Source organism: Myotis daubentonii, chromosome 5 (genome assembly GCF_963259705.1).
Source record: "Myotis daubentonii chromosome 5, mMyoDau2.1, whole genome shotgun sequence".
Lineage (NCBI taxonomy): Eukaryota > Metazoa > Chordata > Mammalia > Chiroptera > Vespertilionidae > Myotis > Myotis daubentonii.
In genome coordinates, this window is record NC_081844.1 from 98,004,140 (window position 1) to 98,026,782 (window position 22,643).

General features: G+C 44.5%; 1 protein-coding gene and 1 long non-coding RNA gene across 3 annotated transcripts in view; one reads left to right on the forward strand and one right to left on the reverse strand.

Annotated features, from left to right (window-relative positions):
• The window catches only part of LOC132235929 (uncharacterized), a 98,105-nt gene extending 87,695 nt beyond the window's left edge, over window positions 1-10,410 (forward strand). The window contains exons 4-5 of the long non-coding RNA XR_009453126.1: window positions 9,119-9,232; window positions 10,145-10,410. This is a non-coding gene — a long non-coding RNA (uncharacterized LOC132235929). The remainder of the gene's footprint in view (window positions 1-9,118; window positions 9,233-10,144) is intronic.
• The window catches only part of ATP10B (ATPase phospholipid transporting 10B (putative)), a 79,494-nt gene that overhangs the window by 7,938 nt on the left and 48,913 nt on the right, over window positions 1-22,643 (reverse strand). For both annotated transcript variants that reach the window (XM_059699112.1, XM_059699114.1), the window contains 8 exons: window positions 21,250-21,376; window positions 18,234-18,418; window positions 13,686-14,007; window positions 10,777-10,853; window positions 9,329-9,454; window positions 4,788-4,988; window positions 3,480-3,560; window positions 2,336-2,440 (listed from right to left, as the gene is read on the reverse strand). In XM_059699112.1, the coding sequence (XP_059555095.1) occupies window positions 2,336-2,440; window positions 3,480-3,560; window positions 4,788-4,988; window positions 9,329-9,454; window positions 10,777-10,853; window positions 13,686-14,007; window positions 18,234-18,418; window positions 21,250-21,376 (1,224 nt within the window). The remainder of the gene's footprint in view (window positions 1-2,335; window positions 2,441-3,479; window positions 3,561-4,787; window positions 4,989-9,328; window positions 9,455-10,776; window positions 10,854-13,685; window positions 14,008-18,233; window positions 18,419-21,249; window positions 21,377-22,643) is intronic.

A 22,643-nucleotide genomic window follows, 5' to 3' on the forward strand; every position in this document is an offset into this window, starting at 1 on the left:
GCCCTGGAAAAGTTAGTAGGGACAATTTGAGACTTAGTTTGAGATACTTTTCTCTCGAGTTTGGCTCACCAGGTGATACGAGCCTGGGCTGCAAATCTGTCCGAGGCAGCTGTTAGTTTCCTATGACAGGTCCTTTATCAACGTCCAGCTTTATCAATTTTAACCTTATGTAATATTTGTCTCAGATTTTTGTTGAAAGGTTACAGATTACAGATATAATCAAAGCATCCATATATCCCCTGTAAATGCTTTGTTTAATCTTGAACATAAATTCAGTGTTCATCATTCCAATGCGTATTTTATTCATACATGTTTGTGCAGCCACGTTTATGGTTGCTCTATTACTTTATCATGTATGGATATCCTTCTGTACCTTTTAAAACTACACATTATACTTTGGAGTTTTACTACATTGATAGATACAGCTCTAGTTTATTCATTTTAACTGTTCTATTGTATAAATATGCCACAATTTGGCATATTTTCCAGTCGATGAACATTTAGGCTCTTTGCTTTTTTTTTTTTTTGCTATTAAGAACAATGGTGTAATTCTTATACACGTCTCTGTATACACAGATGCAAGATTATTTCCAGGGTGCACACTTAGAAGTAGAACCGTGTCATAGTATATGAACATTAACTCCTGGCTATTTTCAGATTGTTCTCCAGAGTGCTGGTATCAGTTTATGATCTACTAAGAGGATATGAAAGTTCCTTGGTTGGCCTTTATTGTTTCTAACAAACTGCTGAGTTGCTTTGCCAGGAATTTATTTAGAATTTTTACTTCTATGTTCATTTAGTGAGACTGGTCTATAATTTTCTTTCCTCGATCTGTCCATCTTGATTTTGGTGTCAGGATTATGCTAGCCATGAAAAAATGCCGATTTTTTTCTAATCTGTGAAATAATTGGTATAAGGTAGAGATTATCTGCCCCGTATAAGTTTGATCACAGGATTATAAATTCAGGTTTGCTGAATGATTTTGACTATGTTTTGGTAAATTTTACATTTAAAAATATGTTTAAAAATTGATCATATCTACAATTACAGCCCCTTTTATTCTGAGTATCATTTCTGTGGTCTTTTTGTGTCTTCTCCTAGATGGGTTTTGCCAGAGATTAGTTTTCATTACATTTTCGGGAGCTCAATTTTGGTTTTATTGATTCTATTGTTTCCTTGATTTTTACCTTTGTTTTAAATAATAAAACTTTAGGTACTCTCACAAATTTGTATATATTTTTATAGTCATTTAGTAACAAGTATAATTTCCCTCATGAGTTATTTTGAAATGCATTTTAAATTTCCAAGCACGTTGAGTTTGGCTATATTTTATTGTTTATGATACTGTTTCTCTCAAATTCCCTAGTGATTCAGAATTTGGTCTTTTAAATTTTTGGTAAATGGTCTGTGTGTTTAAATAGATGCATGTTTGGAGCATGATTTTATATATTAGGTCAAGTGTGATAATTCAATGCTTCTATATCCCGTTTTTTCCCAAATGATCTAGTCTCTTTATGATGGAATTATATCAAAATCTCATAGTAGCATTGTGAACTTGTCCATTTCTCCTTATATTTTTCTGGATAAAAAAAATCTAGTCTGATAAATTTTGCTTTTAATAGGTAAATTGAATACTGATATATTTGGATTTATTTTGAACACATATGTAATACTTTCAACACTAAAGATTAAAAAAAACCCCACTTAACACATACATGTATTTATCCATCACTTTGTGATATATGTACGCCAAGTTATCACGCTGTACACTTAAACTTACACAATGCTGTAAGTCAGTTAAGTCTCAAAACAAAACCTACTGAACACAAAGGACTCTGGGAAGTTAAATGAGATACTACATTAAAAAATCATGTAGATAGGTACCTTTAGATAGGCATATAATTTTAAGAAGAACTTAATGAAAAAGCTGGCAGTGCCCTTTTAGATACTAAAGTGTGATATTTGGGCTTGAAATGTAGTTACGTAGAGGCAGTTTTCTAATCTTTTATCCTGAAATTAAATGAGGAGCATATCCCCTAACAGCATAGTTCTCCTTGCCTCTGAAAACACCCCTCAATTTTTTTATTAATATCTTTTTTTGCAACTAATTGTTTCATTGTTTTATATATGTTAGTTTTATCATCCTGGCTAGATGATAAGCAAGTTGAGGCCAGGAATTTTTTTCTTCTACACCTCTTTCATCCTTGCACAGGACAGACACAGGTAAAAGCTCAATATGTATTAATCGAGTAGGTCAGTGACATAAAGTACAACTCAGAAATCTGAATGTGGTCAATAATCAGGAACACAAATTTTAAGCCAAACAAGCACTTACCCAGGTCTTCATTTCCATTGCCTGGTGCAAGAGGATTGTGGCGAGGGAGATGGTGTTGATGGGTGTCCCAAAGGTGAAGACATCGATGTCAGAGTCCTTGTAGGTCTGCAGAGGAGGAACAAATAGGTACCCTCAGATGTGCCTGTGGACTCAAGGCCTTGGCTTTTTTTTTTTTTAAATAATTCTTTATTGTTGAAAGTATTACATATGTCCCCTTCCCCCTTCCCTGCCTTCAGCTGAGACCGTAAGGAGGAGTTAATCTCTTGAGGAGAGGGGAGGGAAGGCAGTCCAGCCAAAGGCCAGAACTGAGGGTGGATGTGGTGGGCTGTGGAACGTCAAATAGTTCTAGATGGTGGGTGTGTTGAGCTCAAAATAGGAGCAAATGATTCAGCAGGAAAGACTAGCAGAGGTCTGACCAGGGAGGGTATTGTAAGCTAGGAAATGAAAAGAAAGCATAAAATGCCTGCTTTATCGACCCTCGTGTTGATAACTGCAAAAGGATATGAGCCCCGAGGCTGTGTAGACACTACCATACCTGATAGCAGTTAACCCACATTATGGTTCCCTGTCCAGGAGAAATAGATACCCTTCACTATCTAAATTCTCACTCTCCACTGAGGAACCAGATTGAGGTGGGGCTGGTATCCTTGCTGTATGTATTCCTGCTTTTATTTCAGGTAATGTAGTATTCTTCATTATCAGAACTTGCTGCCTGAATGCTTGAAGCACAAATCTAAATGAAGGGTTGTAAATACAGATACGTTTAGTGCTCAAATAAGAAACAGTAAATGAGTGAAGAAGGCCTGGGATAAGACAAAAGGGAGTGGTGGGGACTATGGCAAACGAGAATATGGGCCCCATCTAAGCAGGGCTATGAGTCAATTTTGGACTTCTGCCATGAGGGAAAAATGATCCCATGTAATGATAGCTTTCAGTTTTCCAAAACCTGGCAGAAAGTAAAATGTTTGGGCAAAGCTTTCTGACTTGTCAAACACACTAGGTTGGAGGTAGTCACAGGCTACCTGTTTTGAGCCTCTGCTCTGAAGTGTCTAGAAAGACATTACTAGTCTAGGATTTCCTATAAACAGGACCAGTGTCACCCTGTGATTTGTATGGTTAGAATGGAATGATTGATATGACTTACCAGGTAAGGGATAAAGAAACAGATGAGGCTCTGGTAGAAAGCATCCATCATGGAAACCCAGAAAGTCATCAGGTTATAGCACTGCCAAGAAAGAATACACAAGCAGTTACCACCACCAGAATGGCTCTCATCAGTGAACCCACAAACAACGAGCTGTGGTGAGCACGTGGAGAAAAGGGAGCCCCCAGACACTGTTGTTAGGAATGCACATTGCTGCAGCCACTGTGGGAAAGAGTATGGAGGTTCCTCACAACATTAAAAATGGAACTGCCACGTGATCTAGAAATTCCACTTCTGGATATGATTTGAAGAAAACAAAACATTAATTTGAAAAGAAATATGTACCCCTATGTTGATTGTATATACCTGTACAGGGTATCCCAAAACATGTATACATTCTTTTAACAGCTGATAGCTCAATTGATATTTCTCTCTTTTCAGATTTAACCCATTGGAATTAATAATGGCAGCCAAAGGGTATATATTTTTGATAGATACATATATTACTAGTATATATATATATTAGAGTCCATGCTTTTGCAACATTAACTCTGAATGAGAGGTACCTATGGAATACATCATCCCGCCAGCGTGCCTGTGGGGAGGGGGCTGGTGGAGAGCCTAGGATGCACCTGCGCCATCGCATGTCCCCCTCGCCTGCGGTGCGGGGCTGCTGTGCTCTCCTGCCTTCGGGTTAGGACTGCACTTGCCTCTTCGCTGGCTGTCCACAATGTATCACCAGCCCTCAGGCACCTACCTGGCTGTGCTCTCCTCCCTCCCAGGTGCCAAGGATCCTTTTCCCAGAGCTCCTCCTGCATCCCACCTCCTGACCACCTGTCTTACTTCTCCAAATCAGTCAGGTGCCACTGTGGCCGCTCTGTGTCCTTTAAGAAACCATGCTGATGGTGCCCCAGGCCTTCTTTAGTCTACTTCATACCAGTAAGTTCTAGACCACCTGTAGTTGTAGTTTCGCCTTTCCTGACCTGTGGTGGAAGCCCTTGCCTCACCCGTGGATGAGTTAACTGTTTTTTACTCCCAGGGGTTCTGTGGAAGGCCTGAGAGGGGGGCTGGCTCAGGGGGATCTTTCTGCATGCCCTCTCCCTCTTCAACTCGGGCAGTCCCATAATGGGTGATATAATTAAGAAATATCTAAAAGAAACATACTGGTCTGGTTCGTCAAGTCATCCTCACAGCAAATGCTTGGCCACGTGGGAGGTGAGGGGCAGAGTGGTGACTGAATGCGGGGCTCCTGATCCCCAGCCCCGTGGTCATGCCCTGACACCTCCAGGGAGAAGCCGAGCCCCTTACCTCGGAGTCCTGGCCGCTCCTGTACAGCTCGGGCAGCGCCAGGAGTGTCTCCGCAGAGATGTCTTTATCGAGGATCCCGAAGACGAGAGGAGGCAGTGAGGTGAAGAAGAGATTGAAGAAGATCATCTGCCAGTAGTCGATCATGGTGGAGCCCGAGAAACCACAGAAGAACTGGTACCAGAAGAGCAGGTTGACGTAGCACTGCAGGTGGACAACGTGGGTTGGGTAAGGACTGGAGATACTCAAACCCTTAGAGCAGGGGCTCCTGACCCTATTATCACTACCTACTGCTGCTAACGACAGTAATGTCTTCAGGACCTTGTTAAGGTAAGTGTAGTTTGATGGTTAAGAACACAGGTTTTGGAGGCAGAGAGGGTTTTGAATCCCTAGTTCTGTCACTTACCAGCTGTGTGACCTTGGGCAAGTTGCTCAACCTTTCTGAACATGACCTTGCGACTTTTCAGATGAGGGTAGTAGTAGTACCTACACCAGCCGTGGGCAAACTATGGCCTGCGGGCCGGATCCGGCCCGTTTGAAATGAATAAAACTAAAAAAAAAAAAGACCGTACCCTTTTATGTAATGATGTTTACTTTGAATTTATGTTAGTTCACACAAACACTCCATCCATGCTTTTGTTCTGGCCCTCTGGTCCAGTTTAAGAACCCATTGTGGCCCTCGAGTCAAAAAGTTTGCCCACCCCTGACCTAGACTATGGTACCTGGCCTGAGAGGCAGCAGTTAGTAGTAGTAGGGTGGAAAGAGAAAGGGATGGCCCTGAGGCAGGCATGATGGAAAGACTGGACTGTGGGCAGGAAGCCTGGCAGGAAGAGGATTTCATGAGATGGTTCCTCTCTCACACTGTGCTAATGGTCACGCAGCTGAGAAGGGTGAAAGAGGAAATCTGCTTAACTGTTGCTTTCTGCTTTCTGAAGCTCTCTCACTCCAGTCCTCCCACCTGGGCTGGGCTCTTACTGCTTGAGAATAGTGATCCAGGTTGTGACGTGGTTTGGTGACCTGAGCAAGGTCATGTAAGTAAGCAGTTAGCCCTGGAGTTAGGACTGGACCTTCTCTGCTGTGTGTGGCTGAGGCCCCGAGGGGCAAAGAGTATTGTGAGAAATCGCTCAGCAGGTTGGAATTCTCATTCCCTAACTGCCATGCCAGGGTTATTTTGAAGAGCCTGGCTATGTATTATTATTATAATAATATAAACATGTTAATACTATAGACACATTAATACTATTAGTAATACCATTAATTGTTATTTGACCTTCTATTTGTGCAACATAGCATATGAGTACATTGTACATTATTAGATGTGATATACATTATAATTTGTCCCAACAACTTGGCAAGATTAATACTAGAGGCCCAGTGCACGAAATTCGTGCCTGGGGGCTGGGTGTGTGTCCCTCAGCCCAGCCTGCACCCTCTCCAATCTGGGACATCGCTCTCACAATCTGGGACTGCTGGCTCCCAACAGCTCGCCTGCCTGCCTGCCTGATTGCCCCTAACTGCTTCTGCCTGCCAGCCCTGTTGCCCCCAACTGTCCTCCCCTGCAGGCCATCTTGTGGTGGCCATCTTTGACCACACGGGGGCGGCCATCTTGTGTGTTGGAGTGATGGTCAATTTGTATATTACCTCTTTATTATATAGGATGTTAATAATATTCCTAGCCCCACTCTATAGATGAAGAATCAGAGGCTCTAAGATAATCGGTTACCCCTTGCCCAAGTTCAGAGCTAGAAAGTGCTACAACCAGCATGTGAGTTTTCAAAATTCTTTCTCATCAACCCCCCTCAAGCCTTCTCAGTCCACTTTTGGGTTATTCTTCCTGGTTTCTACCTGACCCTACACGTCACTCTCAACAGGGAGTTCACAGAGGTCAGGACACTAAATAAAATATCTAGTGACAAACATGTTTAGAGTAGGGGGTCATCTGGGTTTTGATCTTGCCCGACTCCAGCAGGCTGTGTGAATGTGGGAGAGTTACTAAACCTCTCTGAGCCTTGGCTTCTTTGTCTCCTAGAGATATGCCCATAGCACCCTGACCTTCCTCCAGGCAGATATTTTAAAAATTAACTTTTTTCCCCCTATACTAGTTCTTATCCATCTTTAAGGTTCGTAGGAATCATATTGGGATTGTATTAAAAATGCAGAATGCAGATTGAGTTAGCAGGCCTGGGGTGGACCTCAAGGATCGAGGATCTGCATTTCTAAAAGTGTCTAGGTAATGCTAATGCTGCTGGTCCCCAAACAATATCTCAAGAAGCAATGATTACTGAGACCAGGAGATGACAAGCCAATCCAACCACAAATGCCAGGACACAGCCACCTCAATTCATTTGCACAGTGTCTATAACTGCTTTCATGGGACCACAGAGGAGGTGAGCAGTTGTGACAGAGGCTAGGTGGTCCACAAAGCTGAAAATATTTATTACATGGCCCTTTGCAGAGTTAAGTTTGCTGAGCCCTGATTTAGACTGTAGGCATCTATACCACATGTCTCTATGCCCAGTGCCTGATATTGTTCCCCACATAGTAGGTGTTCGATAATGATTTGAATAATCATTTGCTTATCTTAGTTGTTCTTTTCTCCTAACACTCATGCTGGAGTTTTAACATTAAAGAGGGTTTTCTTCTTCTGAGGCCCTGGGAGGACCTTGCTTTTCTCCACTTCCTCTGTCAGGAGTCTTGGCACCTTGGAGGGAGTGCATTGAACCTGGTGATGGCGTCGCCAGATTGGGCGCCTGCCTTTCCTTCCCAGAAGCCAGGGTGAGGTAATTAATTCATTGTTCGCATTGCAGAGCAGGCTGGGCTTTAATCCCCTCTAAAATTGGTTTCGGATGTGGAACTCATAGTTCTCCACCCTCTAATTGCAAAGGGAGATAATGCGCGTCAGTATCTCCGTTTGTGAGCGAGGCATCGGGCTGGAAATAAATATCATTTAAGTTTTGAAAGCATGGCTGGCTGGCAAGGTTGCCTTTTCTATTTCACAAATTTATGCAGAGAAGAGATTGGGCTCATTCAGAAGAACTATTCCCTTAGAGGCCAAGAGGGAAAAAAAAATTAAACAGAGGTATGCTGAATTCTAACTAAACAGTCTTTCATGCACAAAGTGGGTTCAAGTCAACTTGTGACTTTGCATAAACTTGCTGAAATAGTACCATCCAGCTTATCAAATTAACATTTTTTTTGCCATTCTGTTGATATATTGAATTCTGCACAAAAATGCTCACTCCTGAGCAAGGGTAACTATGAGGGCGCTCACAAACAAGACTGGGGGATGGAGCAAGAGGGGGAAAATGCAATTTTGAGGCAGCTACTTGGCTAATGTTATTCTCTTCCATCCTCTTCTGGTCCCAGTCCTCTCTCTTCCCTTATGCAAACAGGAGTGGAATCTATTTGGACACTCTTGGGGATTAGTCAAAGGTCCTTGAACTAGATAATGAAAAACTCAGGCCCTTGCTTTCTCCCTATACCCCTTGTTAATCCAGGGCTTTTCAAACAAGGGCCTCCGACAGTTTTAATACCTCAGCTGGTGTGTGCCTGCTTTGGACCTTTATCAACAAGACAGAAATGAACATTTTTTTAGGAGAAACAAATTCTTGTATTTGTAAAGTGCTACGTGCATTCCAGAGCTCTGACACTAAAGCTGCTTGATAAGACTCCTAGGGACAGAGAGGGTGATAGTCTTCCTGTTATTGATGAGGAAACCAAGGCTCAGAGAGGTTAAGTGACTCTTCCACATTCACACAGCATGCTGGATCAGGCAAGACTGAAACTCAGATGACCTCCCTAGTCTAAACATTTTTTCCGATAGATATTTTATTTAGTGTCTTGACCTCTGTGAACCCCCTGTTGGGAAGTGACATTTGGGTCGGGTGGAAGTCACAGACTTCATCTTAAACCGTTACCTTGGCTCTTGCATTAGAGTGGCTCTATCTGGGGAGGAAATCTAAGAGAAAAGCCACACTAGTGAACCCAAATCCACAAATAATTCAGCCCACACTAGTTGTTCTTCAGATCCTTCTCTTCCTTGCAGTCAGAAAATAAATCTCTTTTATGGAGCCTGTCTGAGAGTAACAGCAGCAGCAACAATGATGAAAAATAATGGCTAACTCTACTGTGTAATTACTACATGCCAATCATTTTATACACAAGCTCTCGTTTAATCTACTGGGCAAATATATGAGAAAGGTACTTTTATCAGCCCCATTTTACAGATGGAAAAACTAAGGCATAGGGCCATTGCCAAATACAGGAGCCTAGACTTGAACCAATTATGTCTGACTCCATAGTCCATGTTTGTAACTACTCATGCTGCCTCCCAGGTACCAGATGCTTTAACCCATATTGTCAAAGACAAAACCGAGGCCCAGAGAAGTGCATTGTCTTGCCCAAGGTCACAGAGCTGGTAAGGGACTGTATCAGGATTCAAAATCCAGGTGAGCCTGACTCCTCCCCTCCTGCTGAGATGCTTTGTCTAATGTGGGGACAGCTGGTCCCCAGGCCCGGGTGGGAGGTTGCCGCAGGCCACTCACCACGTTCTTGTAGAAGTAGTACACCACCATCCTGGCCAGCCGGGAGTAGCACCAGTGGCCATGCACCAGCAGCAGCTTCTTGAGGTGTCTGAAGCGGGAGATGGCGAAGTCGCTGGACATGACGGCCTACAAGGGCAGAACAGAGACAGCGTGTCCATCATTGCTGCCCGTGCACCAAGAGGCTCCCCGAGGGCAGGCCTTTGCTCTAGGTCCATAGCTAGTAGAGTCTGAAAGGCCTTTTGGCCTCATGTGGTGCCCTTGGGTGGCTCTTTCTCACTAGAATCCAAAAAGGGCAGGGCAGAAGGGGCCAGGGGTCTAGTTTGGCCTTTTGTCTCCTTCTATTTGTTCAACAAGCGTTTATTATGGCCCAGTGTGTTTCGGGCACCATGCTAGGGGTTTGATGGTTACCCAGAGAGTAGGGGCTTCCAGGCAAATAATCCTCAAACCCCTGGCCACCTCCTGAGGCAGGCCATTCGCTCCAAGCTCAGATGGCATGTGTCTTCTGCCCTTGGGGTCACTCAGAACGAGACACAGTTCCTAGAACTCTTAAGACTGTGAGGTTTAGACAAGCTTAGTTATAATTCCTGGCATGAATCTAGGGAGGAAGCATGCAGTCAGAGGAAGGCTTACGCTTCTGAAACTGGGGGTCCTTATGACTGATTAAATTGAACTTTAAATTCTTACTCTAGAAACCTCTCTCTCTCCCCTAGCCTCTCTTCCAGAGATTCAGCAACCCCCAAGGCAGCGGAAGACAGTACCCCAGACCTGACTAACATGGCAGACTAATGATAACATCTTGACCTATTTATGTTTCAGTTCCTGAGCCCTAAGGTGGAAGGACCCCTTAACTCCTTTCCCATGAGACAGGACAGAGGGACCGGAAAAGATCTCAGAGCTGTCCTCAAGACCTGAAGAATGGATTCATCACCCTTGCTTCACCTCTGACAATCGGCTCCCAGCTGGACCCCTGAACCATGGTGTCTTGTGATTTTTCCCTGTACAGTCTGTAACCTATATGCTTTTTGGGAGTCCGGCTTTCACATTAGCTCTCTGTCCCTGGCCAATTCAGTATTACACTTTCTATACTGCAAACTCCTGCTGGTGCATATCTTTGGGCCCATGCATGCAGGCAGATGGACTTAAGGAAAAACATTAGGTTTTGGTGGTAATGCTTCCCTGAATGGTTGGGCACTATTTGGCTTTAGAACATAAGTATCACCAGCTGTTTGTAAAAAGCCAAGCATCCTTTGATCTCCTTTGTGTTCTGAAGGACTGGGCACGAGGGAGCTGATGATGGAGGCTTATGACACAGATGCCTCCTGACTTTCAAATGATAATTCTGCAAAATTCTCAGGGAGAAGGTCACCCAACTGCGAAGAATGCCCTAACTCTCCAACAGTGACCAAGGAGAGCAAGGAAGAAACAAGAACAGTTAATGGGAACAGTACCTGCATGCCTTCCTGTCCAGATATTCCAATCCCAATGTCAGCAGCTTGAATCATGCTTACGTCATTTGCTCCGTCACCTGAAAGAAGAGCGGTCATAAGGTATCTTTATTCCTGGTCTAACTGATGTGGGACACAGAAGGGTTTTTATACCAGTAGCTCTAAAGTGTTCCATTTGTACTTAATTGAATCCTTTTAACATTCTCTAGTTTTACAGGAAAAGTCAATTGCTATGGTGTTTGGCCTGAGAGATGTCTATTCTTCTTTGGACAAGAAGCCCTACTTTTTATCATTCAACAAATATTTGTGTCCTTTTTCTAGGCACAGTATTAGCTATTGGGAATACAATGGGGAGTGAGTGGGACTTGAACTGTGCTTATAGTTTACACAAAAGGCCTTCACAAATGTTACAATGGGCTTTACTGAAGAGCAAATGGAGAATTTGAGCAACTTAGGGACTTGGCAAGAGTAATGCAAGACAAGTGCTAGTGAAGACACTTAGGAAAATTGAGATCTTTCCAATTCCAAAGCTGGCATACCTTCCCGAATTCACTATGACATGAAATACTGGCCATATTAAGACAACTGGTATGTTTGGACAGCTAACTCATCAGATTGTCAATGGTATTCAAGGACCGGGACAGTGTTTAGTTTTGTTTTTGAATATAGACAAATGAGATCGACTACTTTTTTGGTTGAGGTACATTTAGTCACATTGAGTTCTCATTCAATGAAAATTCAGGAAACTGGAGGTTGTTAGGGCCTGTACTACCAAATAGATTTTTCTGTAATGATGGAAATGTCTTATGTCTTTACTGTCCAACATGGAAACCACTAGCCACATGGGACTATTGAAATGTGGCTCATGAAATTCTATTTAATTTTAATTTTAAATGTAAATAGCCACAAATAGCTAGGGGGCAACTGTCTTGGACAGCACAGCTCTACACATTGAGTTGTATAGATCATAAGCCTCTTCCTAATGCTTTATCTATTACAGGAGAGTTTAGCAAACTTTTTCTGTAAAGGGCCAGATAGTAAATATTTTAGGCTTTGTCAGCCAAGATGCAAAATTGAACAACTGTCCTTACATTTAGAAAAATAAAAACCATTCTCAGCATCCCTACATAAAAGCATGCAGTGGGCTGGATTCAGCCTGTGGGCCGTGGTTTGTACACTATACTGCCTTCACCTCCTGACCCTCTTTTCCCAGAAGGTTCTCATAATCTGCAATTAACTCTCTATTAGACATCATAGAAAATATGTCATTGGGGGAGAGAATTTTATTCCCCTAATTATGGGGCAACAAAATGTACTGATCTTAAAAATTTTATCATTATTAGTAGCCATTATTCTTATGATGATTTTTTTTTCCTTGATAGCAGAGCAGCACATAATTTTAATCTTCCCCCATGGCAGAACAAATCCACCCTTTCACCTCTTCCCGTAGCAAACCAGTGGGAGTGGAGGTGTATAATCATGCTCTTTCTCACCCTGCTGATGTTGTCTCTGTTGCTATGGGAATGAAGCCAATCTCATACTTCAGGGAATCAGTCTCAGGTGATTGCCTTGTGTGTGTCTAAAGTTTTGAAGAGGACAATTCAGGGGAATAAAATTAGAATGCAGTGGCTAACGCTATGCTCCCTATATTCTTTCCGCCCACTTCCTCTTTTTTTTTTTTTTTTTTTTTAGGGGGGTGTTGTTTTTACTTGAATACCAGGAGAAAAACAACAACATATAATAGGTTTCTTATTTGGAATGCCAGGAAGGACAATCTCTTCCCATGTCTGTGTAAGAAGAAGAGAACCTGGAACCGTTTTCAAGAATGTCCCTAAATAAATACAATATTTACTATTTGTATGGTATGTGCTGGGCTTGGGATGAAATGGTGGGTAAGAATGACATTGTCCCTCTACTCAGGGACTCATGGTCTCCCAAGCAGGCAGGCCATCATAGAAAGCATACCAGCAGTTTGGAGCTAGGAGGGCTGTGTGCCATGGGAGCTCCCAGAGAAAAGGGAAGTTAGGAGGGACTGGAAGCAGGAGGGTTTTACAGAGGAAATAGCTTGTGCAAAGGCATGGGAAAGGGAGGGGAAGAGAGAGAAAAGGGGTGAGGGAGAGTGTAGGAGAATGGAAGGGAGGGTGGGAGGGAGGGAGAGAAAGAGAGGATGAGGCTTTTGGGGAATGGGAAGTAGTTTCTCTTGATTGAAACCTAGAGTGCTGGGGAGAGGAAAGTGGCTGCAGAGAGGAAGGTGGCTGGAGGGCTAATGGAGACCAGTAAGATTCTTGTAAACCAGGATTGGTTGTTCCTGGAAGGTTTGAAGTAAGTACAAGCTTTACTTCTCTACCTCAACCTTGATTAGAGTGTAGTCTCCTATGAGGAATTCTTCATCAAACAACAAGCCAGCATTTAATTGAGTGTGTGCTTTGTGCTGGGTCTTGTATATAGCAAGGAACATACAAAATTAAATATGGGACAGGCCCAACTTTTAAATTTCCCCACCAGCCATCAGCACTCAACAGAGTATCAAATCCACAAACACCCGACGTTCATCGCATTGTGCCTCGTGTTAAGTATTGAAGGGGAAATGGTCTACATCCCAGAATTGAGTTGGCCTGGGTGTAGATGAGCTACCTGGATTTGAGGCCCCTCTTGGCTTTGGCCTCCATCCCAGTCCTGATTTTTCTGTTGCTGACTTTCTAATCCTGAGAACTTTGATTCACTCTCCATCTCGGCTTCATCTCCTGGCTTCCACATTTGTCACTTTGACCTCTCTCCCTTTAAGACAATGACCTTCAGCCTAAGCATGTTGACTTTGACACCTGACAACCCCCCCCTCCCCCAACCTGGTCCAGGCCTCTCATCAGATTAGCCCTATAAAACTGCCACCCACATCTCAGCATGATGGGTACCTATGGAAAGGGTCATGACGCTCAACTTGTCTCGCACCAGCTTGACGATCATGCTCTTCTGCAGCGGCGTGGAGCGGCAGCACAGGACAGACCGGCAGTACTGGGTCAACTCCAGAAATTTGTTCTCCAGCTTTCCCTGGAAAATGGCGTTCAGTGTCTTCCCATCGATGACCAATCCAACTGCTGGCACCGCGGCTCCTGAGGCGGGGGGAGGTGTCTCAGAAGGTAGGCGCAACCCAAAGAGCTTGCGCTCTGGCTTCCGGGGTCCATGAAATTGCTTCACTTCTTCCAGGGCACAGTTGAGGATGGATTCACAAGTTTCCTGTAAAGAGTCGGAATAACGCATTTGGTGTTAGTAAGCAACATTGGAAACGTGGGTTTAAAATCTCACTTTATCCTTCAGTAAAATAGTTACCAAACTCTACCACCATACAGATCGCTTACCTGAGAAACATTCTCTGATTTTTACATTGCCCTGCAATATTTCAAACAACATCAAAGCTATATTAATTTGGAATCAAAACGAATGGCCAAAATAGGAGATACTGCTCCGGAATGGGCATGGCAATAGTTCAGCAAGATCGGGACTGATATGGGGATGGTATGAGATACTAATGTGATGGTAAATAGGACAATATGTGCTAGAACAATGCTTTGTGTGTGTCAGTCATTTTAGCTCTCCTTTGTTCCTCAGAACAGTCCTGTGTGTAGGTAGGGTGGTTATTACCAATGTTAGTTTAGAGAAGAAGAAATAGAAACTGAAATTTTAGTAACTTGCTCAAGGTCATCCAATTTAGTAGTGGAGGCAGACCAATACTACTCAAATTGTGGCTTCCTAATTGAAAAAATACATGAACTGTGTGTTTATCTGTTGGTATGAATGTGTTGGTCACTGTACATGGATGTGAAAGTCTTATTGGTTTAAAGAAACTTATTTTTTCTGCCCTAAGTTTACCTTGAAACATAGTGAAGAAGTTTATTTCCTCTATCAATTCTTCTCCATTCCTTTTGGTTATGTCAGATTTTGGTTCTAAATATATTCTTCATCCTCTTTATGTTCCATGAACATCATTTTAAAATAAAGCTAGAGAAAAACTGTGGCAGTCAATTGTATTATCGATTTTAATAGCATTGTGCCGTTCACATGGTCTTTTCTTAGCAGTATTTTTCATTTACTGCTGTGCCAAAAATTTCTTCCAAAAATGAATTTAAAAATGCTCAAAGTGAGTCAATTTAAATGAAGTCATTAAATAAAAAATAGTACAGGCAATACGTGGATTTTTAAAAATTGTGGAAGTTGTTCTAAAATGACAGGTTTGGGAACCATTGATCTAGAAGCTTCTGAAAATGTTATAATTTTTCTGGAGGCAGTAGGACTGCAGCTCATTATTCCCGAGCCTTCCTTTAGGAAACACTAAAGAGGCAGTCAGTGTGCACAGACCCTAAAGCGCCACAGGAAGTAGTTCAAGGAGCTACTGGTTACACCTGAAATACTTGGGAAAGAGATCAAGATAGTCCTTGCTGGAAGTTGGGATTAGCATACATTTTAAAAATTCCTCCAGCATAGGACCGCAGCAAGTCATTGAATACGTAAGCTTCCAAGTAAAAACCCCAAATTTTGAATTTTCTATGTAATAATCCCAATAGTTACTGTTCATTTAACATTTGGTATGTCAGATACTGTGGTAGGCAGCCCCTTAGCTGGTTCTCAGTGATCTCCACCTCCCAGGATTCATGCCCTTGTGCAATCTCGTGAGGGCTAGGACTAAGTGACTCCTTTCTATCGAAGAGAATTCTGCAGAAGTGATGGGATGCCACTTCCAGGTTAGTTTGAAAGACTGGCTACCAATGCTGCATTCTTTCCCACTGTGCCCTGGATGGCTTGGCTTGCCTGGGGAAAGCCAGCGGTCAGGCTGCAGAGCACTCTGTGGAGATGCCCACACAGCAAGAACCAGGCCTGCTAACAATTATGGTCCATGAGCTTGGAAGAAGGACTCTCCTCCATCCCCAAACGACCCATCCCATTGAGCATCTAGCTGAACACACAACCCTGACTGACAGCTTGACTGAAACCTCAAGAGAGACCTTGAACCAGAGGTACATACCCAGCTAGGCCACTCCTGGACTCCTAACCCACAGAAACTGTGTGATAATAAATGTTTCTCCTCTTTTAGTGGCTAAGTTTTGATATAATTTGTTAACAAATACAAATCCTATGCTAATAAATATTTTCCTTCTATGATCTTAAATCTTTTCTAAATGAAGTTCAGAGTTATGGTATCTGCACAATATTAAGCTTTCAAATATGTAGTTAATAATAACAGCAATAGCTGCTATTATTAGTTTCCATTTAATACTATAGTCCCTTCTAAGATCCCTTAACAGATCAACACTTCCAGTGATGGGTTATTAATTCTCTCATCTTATGGCTGAAAACCCTGAGGTCTAGACAGGTCCCCTAACTTGCTTATGGCTTTAAGATGCATAACGAAGAAACAGTAGCTCTAAATCAATTTATAATGAATTAGGCAGATAAAAACCCTTGGAGAAAATATCCACTGAATATGTAATTACATTAAACGGGGGTTGAAATAAATCCGAGATTTAGAATGGATTTCCCCAGGGTCTCTCTTGACATATCCAGGCATCCACTCCTTTTCCCCAGACAAGAAGATGAGAAAGACTCGTAGGTTTAGCACATCCGGGGGTGTGGGTAGAAATTAACAACCAGGCATCATCATGGAAGGTCCCAGACAACTTTAAAGAGTTGATAGTGACTGAAAACATGGAGTGTGGCCCACTGCTCCTTTGGACCTTTCACTAATTAATCAGCAAACATCTGCTTCCTGCAGGGATGCATTGCATTTAACAGAACCCACAGACGCTGCCCCCTCAACCCCCAACACACACAGGCTGGCTCACAGGTCTGAGATGTTGTCAGGTCCTTTTAGAATCACCTTGAGTGAAATGATCTTTTCGAACATTTCCATTGTCAGCAGAGTAGGGTGACATCGACACGATTACAGGGATCAAGCACTCAAGCAAGCTGCAAATTACTTTCTCTCCTAAGCATCACCTTAATGCCAGATATTTCCCTGAGATTATTTTCATTTAGACAATTCTTTGGGGTTTCATCTAATCATAGCATCATCTGTGCACCTCACAAGAAAGTAAATGGGTTTTCCAACTCATCTCAAGAGCCTCAGGCACTTTCATAGTGTACACTACCTTTTTTTTTTTGTTGTTAAATATATTTTATTGATTTTTTTACAGAGAGGAAGGGAGAGGGATAGAGAGTTAGAAACATCGATGAGAGAGAAACATCAATCAGCTGCACACCCGCTACTGGGGATGTGCCCGCAACCAAGGTACATGCCCTTGACTGGAATCGGACCTGGGACACTTCAGTCCGCAGGCCGACACTCTATCCACCGAGCCAAACTGGTCAGGGCTGTACACTACCTTTAAAAAAGGTGCATATGTGGATTCTTCATGAAATAAATGACAAATTCGAACCTCACAAACATCTGGGTCCTGATCAGCTTCAGGCAACAATGAAAGTCCGAGATTCCATCCTCCTCCTGCCTTTTTCCTGTGGTCTTTCTTTCCCACCTCCCTCCCTCTGCTCCACCCTTCTCCCCGTGCCATGCTCTAGGTCTCCAGGTCCCCTGCACTCACCACCCCTGCAACACAGTGCTTTCCTTGTTAACACCCACATCTAATGCCATCCCTGCCTCCTTCTGATAGCGTACAAGTCAGCGCCCACATCCCATATTCCCAACAAGACTGGAAGTTCACTTTCTGCAGTTTGCGTTGTGAAAATAAACTTAAATATAAAATCGCATTACAACTTTGAATATTCTTCTTCAGACTGTACACAGCCCTCTCTCCAAACCTTGCTCTCTGCCACCCATAACCTGGTTGGGTTGGAAAAAAAAAATTCACAGTTTTAGAACTGTGCTTCTCTCTCTCCCCTAACCCATTAAAATGGACTCATCTCGTGTGTCATTCCCTCCAGGATGTATTCTGTGGCAAACCAAAGTGACTTACAGATTGGAGCTGAAATTGTAAACTCAGAATAATTTCAATTTAACTGAGGCTTTTTTCAATGGAGGGTTCATCCAAGGTATAACCAACCAACCACGGAGGCTCTGAGAGCAAACAGCATGGTGTCATGCAGTCCGCACTGGCCTGCAGGAGAGCAGCATTCTAGACTTACTCTGTCAGAACCACAAGGTGACCCTGGGCAGGTGACAGCCTCAGTGATCGTCAGTTTCTTCATCTGTAGAACGAGGAGGCTGGGCCAAGGGTAGAATTCAGGAGAGGTAGGACTTTTGCGTATGTGCTGTTAGACATACTGTAAATACACTGGCCCACCAGATGTGGGGATGAGGTTAGAGGACACTGGGCTGCTTGATGTCAGGGCCCTCAGAGCTCCAAGATGTTGGGAGAGTGGCTTCCTCAAATACCCCAGTACCACCCATAAGCCCGTCCTCTGTTGGGCCAAGCTACTCTGCACTTGGACATTGGGCCCTACTGTGGCCTCACCTGGCTTTCTGTGTTAATGGAGTAAACAGTGTCGGTCTGATCCAACAGTCTGCAGGAGTAGGCGATGTTGACCGCTGTTTCCTGCTTATCTCCAGTCAAGACCCAGAGCTGGATCCCAGCTTCCCGCAGAGCTGCGATTGTGTCTGGAACTCCTTCCTGCAGCCGGTCTTCGATCCCAGTGGCTCCTGGAGTGATTAGAGACAACGGAGATCACATTCACACGGAAAAGCAGCTGCCTGGTTTCCGTGAAGGCCTATCGAGCCAGGCAGTAATTATTACGTATCCTCCACATTCTAGGCTGTACTAAGCACCCAGGATTTAGTAGCGAAATACACAGAGCTGGCCCCTACCCTCCAAGCTCCAGGCCCTGCTGAATAAGGGTTTATAACTGAGCTATATGAGAAGCCCAGGATGAAACCTATGCCAGGAGACCCGAACTTCATCTGGAAGGTCAGAGAAGGCCTTGCTGAGAAAGTGTACTTTAAGCTCAGGCCTGGAAGATAAAGCCAAGGGGTGGAGGAGAAAATGAATTCCAAGCAGAAGGATCAGCATGTGTCAAGGCCCTGAGGCCAGAGTAAGAGAAGACACAGAAAAGAAGGCAGAGTGGGGTGAGAAATGAGGCCAGGAGATAGGCTTTGCTGAGCAGGGCATTAAAACATTGGGATTTATTTGGTAGCCGAGAAAACTATTAAACAGACTTAAGTTGGAAAGTGGCAGGATTAGTTTTGAGTTAGAAGAACATCATTCTAGAGAACGGATTGGAGTTTGCAGCAAGCCGCATGAATAATTTGGGGCTAACAGTTAGAAGCCAAGCAGGAGTGCAGACAGCTGCCGGCATAGTGGCAGTGGGAGTGGAGAGAAACAAAGAGGCTGAAATCTTGGCTATGCAACCGCTCCCAGCAGAATTCATAGAGACCCAGGTTTTTGCTCATTTTCTTGGAGAGAATTAAACATGCAGCTTCCATACATTTTGAATCATCTCCAGCTTTGCATCAACCTAAATATTGAATAACAGTGATTAAGCAAAAATAAACCGGCATTGAAATTGAGATGCATTTCAGAGCACAGGCCCATTTCACTCTGGGCAGGAGCAAGGCATTCATTTCTCTCAATGATTCCGAGTGACAACAGGCTGGCAAAGCAGCTAAGCTGGATGCATAGGGAAGAGATCGCCCTCCTCGGGGGCGAGCGAGCATGCCAGGCAGCTTCGCAAGGGCAGGGCGGTTTCTTGGGGGCCAGCTGAGCTCTCTGCCTGGCCCCAGCCCTCTCCTTCCCGAGCCGCCTGGAGGGAAGAAAAACAGCCTCGCTGTCAAGAAATGTGCCTGTTTGGTATCTGAGGCCCAAACAGCCAGGTAAACAACCCTGGGAAGAGTGATGGCCCCGCCTCAGCTTTCCCTCCCAGGGTCCGCTTGGAAGGTGGGCCTCTGAAGCTGATGGATGTTGTGGGGAGGCAGAGCGAAGGCGAGAGGAGGAAACACACATTTTTTTTTTTTTTGGTGTGTGTGAAAGAGAAAATGAAAGAGGAAGGCACGAAGGCCTTTCCCAGCCAAGGGGGCCGACGGGCCCTGGCAAGTGTGTTCTCTCTTGTGGAACCAGCCGGGTAGCGCTGCTCACCAACAGAGACCAGTGCTCCCGAAACAAGGAACCTCAGGGGCGAGGAGGGTCAGCGCCCTGGTGGGATGACCCTCCGGTGACCTTGTGTGGTGGGTGGAGCTGTCTGGCCTAGAGACCTCTGGCGCCTGTTGAAATGAGTTCTCGTGACCAGCTTTCAAGGGGGCCTTGGGAGGCAGCAAACAAAACACAGAAACGAAACACAGAAGCGAAAGGCTGGAGGAGGGGTGGAGCAGGATTCCGACCCGGCTGGCCACCCACCTGTCCAAATCCTGCTGCTGCTTTTATATAGAAAGGCTTCCTGCAGCAGCGCTGGGCCTTCCTGTGCCCTCGCACCTGGCCTGGCTGAGCAGCCTGGGGTGTGGGTTTTATCCAGAGAAGAAGCGAGGCTCGGAGGCTGTGGGGATGTGTCCCTGGGCACACAGCAAGGTCCGGCAGAGCCACGCCTTGGCCCTTGTGCCCAGGTCAGCATCGCCTTCTGAGGTGGAAGAAAGCGGCCCTGTGGCCCGTGTGTGTGCATGCTGGGCCCGCATGGCCTTTCCTAGATCTGACTCCTGAGCTGTGAGACGAATCCGGATAAATGAAGCCTCCCCTGCTCTCTCAGCAATGCTTTTCGTTCACCAGGAATCCATCGCTGGCTCTTAACTGTGGCCTCCATGCCGCTCCTCTTTCCCCCAGCGTACCAATCTCACTTCTGTGCAGAAAGCACAGGTCTGTCCCTGCTTTCCCTCCCGTCCCCTCTCCAAACGTTCAGCATGTGATGTGCAGGGCCCTTCCTAATCTGGGTCCTGCTGACCTCTCTCCCCCACACTCCATGGGCTAGCCATAGCAGACCTGAGTTACCAGCCGGCCCCTTCCTATTGCTGGAACACTCTCCCCCTTGGCCTGACCAAGTCCTCTTCTCCACTCAGTCCAGCCTTCCTGCACCTCCTTGGCCCCAGGCCAGGTTAGCACCTTTTACTCTGTGTTTCTATCCCATCTGGTAAGTCTTCCAGCTCAGCCCTCATCACACTGTTTAATTACTTGTTTAGTCCGTTTCCTCACTAGACTCTGGGAGCCCAGGTCCCTGTGGCTCTTATTCCCTGTTGTAGCCCCAATGCCTCGCATGCTACTTGATACACAGTAGGTGCTCAACAAACATTTGAACAAATAGAGGGAGAAGCAACCAGACTCCTAAGCCTCACCCAGCAGGGAGTGCAGGAATGCTCCCGGGCACCCTCAGGAGGCTGCATGTGGAATCTGGGTTGCATGTTGGCACAGTCTGTGCCAAATCTCTTGAAAGGCACCCCGGGGAAGGCTCCTAATTGAGACACATTTGTAGCAGTGTCAGAATCAGGGCCAAGAACTCCCTTTCCAGCTTGCAGCATTCCTATTTTTCATTTAATGAGGGCTTATTTTTAGCTACCCAGTAAGGTGAGTCGATTCTCCAGATGCTGGGCGGTCTCCATCAGAAGCTCATCTCTGTTGTCGAGGGATGCCTCGGCCTCATGCCGGAAACTGGCCCATCGCCGGAAGTCCTCTTCACTTAGGACCTACGGGATAGGAATAGGCTCGTTCACAACTCTCAGTGGATCCCTTCTCTTTCCCATGTGCCTGTTTGAGCTTCTCTACACAATTAGATGGGGCCTTCTCCTCAATGATTGCTTTCTTGAGTATACAAATCAATGGAGGATTGATCCTCATGTTCCATTATCACCAAACATCTGTTGAGCTCTTGCCCTGCTCTGGGCACTGAAGGTATAGCAATGATCAAGACAGACGAGATCCCTGCATGCCTGGGCTTATGTGCTACTGGAGGGTGAGAGACGTTGTCCAAGTAAATAATTTAAAATAATAGGTCATTTCAAGGAATTCTATGCAGAAATTAAAGAGTGTGATCTGAAGATGTGTGTGTGTGTGTGTGTGTGTGTGTGTGTGTGTGTGTGTGTGTGAGAGAGAGAGAGAGAGAGAGAGAGAGAGAGAGAGAGAGAGAGAGACTGAGACTGGGTAGAGGGATAGCTGTGGGAAGAAAGGCTATTTCATTTGAATCTTCAGGTCTCTTAGACAAGGCGACATACAAGTTGAGAGCCAATGAAGAGAAGGGTTCAGTCATGGGGAGGGGCAAGTGCAAAGGCTGTGAAAAAGCAATGAACTTGGTTTCATCTATTCCTTGTAAACACCAGTTGGCCGAAGGATGGAGAGTCAGGAAGAGAAGAGCCAGCAATGAGGCTGGACAGGTAAGCAGCATCCAGATCTCGCACAGCCTGGTAGAATTCTCCACCAGTTATTGGAGGTGGTACCCCAAAGCCGGAAGAATACAACTAGAGGACATATCTTCCTCCCTTGGAGTCCCATAGTACTTTAGACCCCAGTGCTGGAATTGCATGAATACAGCAATGAATAGTCCTAGATTTTCTCTCTGTGAATGGCACATAGGAAAAACCAAGGGGACATGAGTAGGTCTTTTGCTCTTGTGAAATTCACAGTTTTATTAGAGGAGACAAAATAGGCACAAATAATTTCAACGGAAAATAGAAGATAGTATAATTACAGCTATAGAGTAGTAAGCACTAGTTGCTGTCCCATGTATACATGTTAATCTTCATGACAACTGTATGAGGTAAGGAGCACTGACACCATTTCATAGATAAGAAAATCCAAAACTCTAAGAGATGAAGAAATTTGCCCAATGTCACTCAACAGATAAGTGGCGAGATTGAGACTTGTACCCAGGTAGGTCTGGCTTTAAAGTGGGTGCTCATAAACTCTTACATTTTTATGGTTGCCTAAGGACCATGAAAGAGATGAGCTCTGTGGATT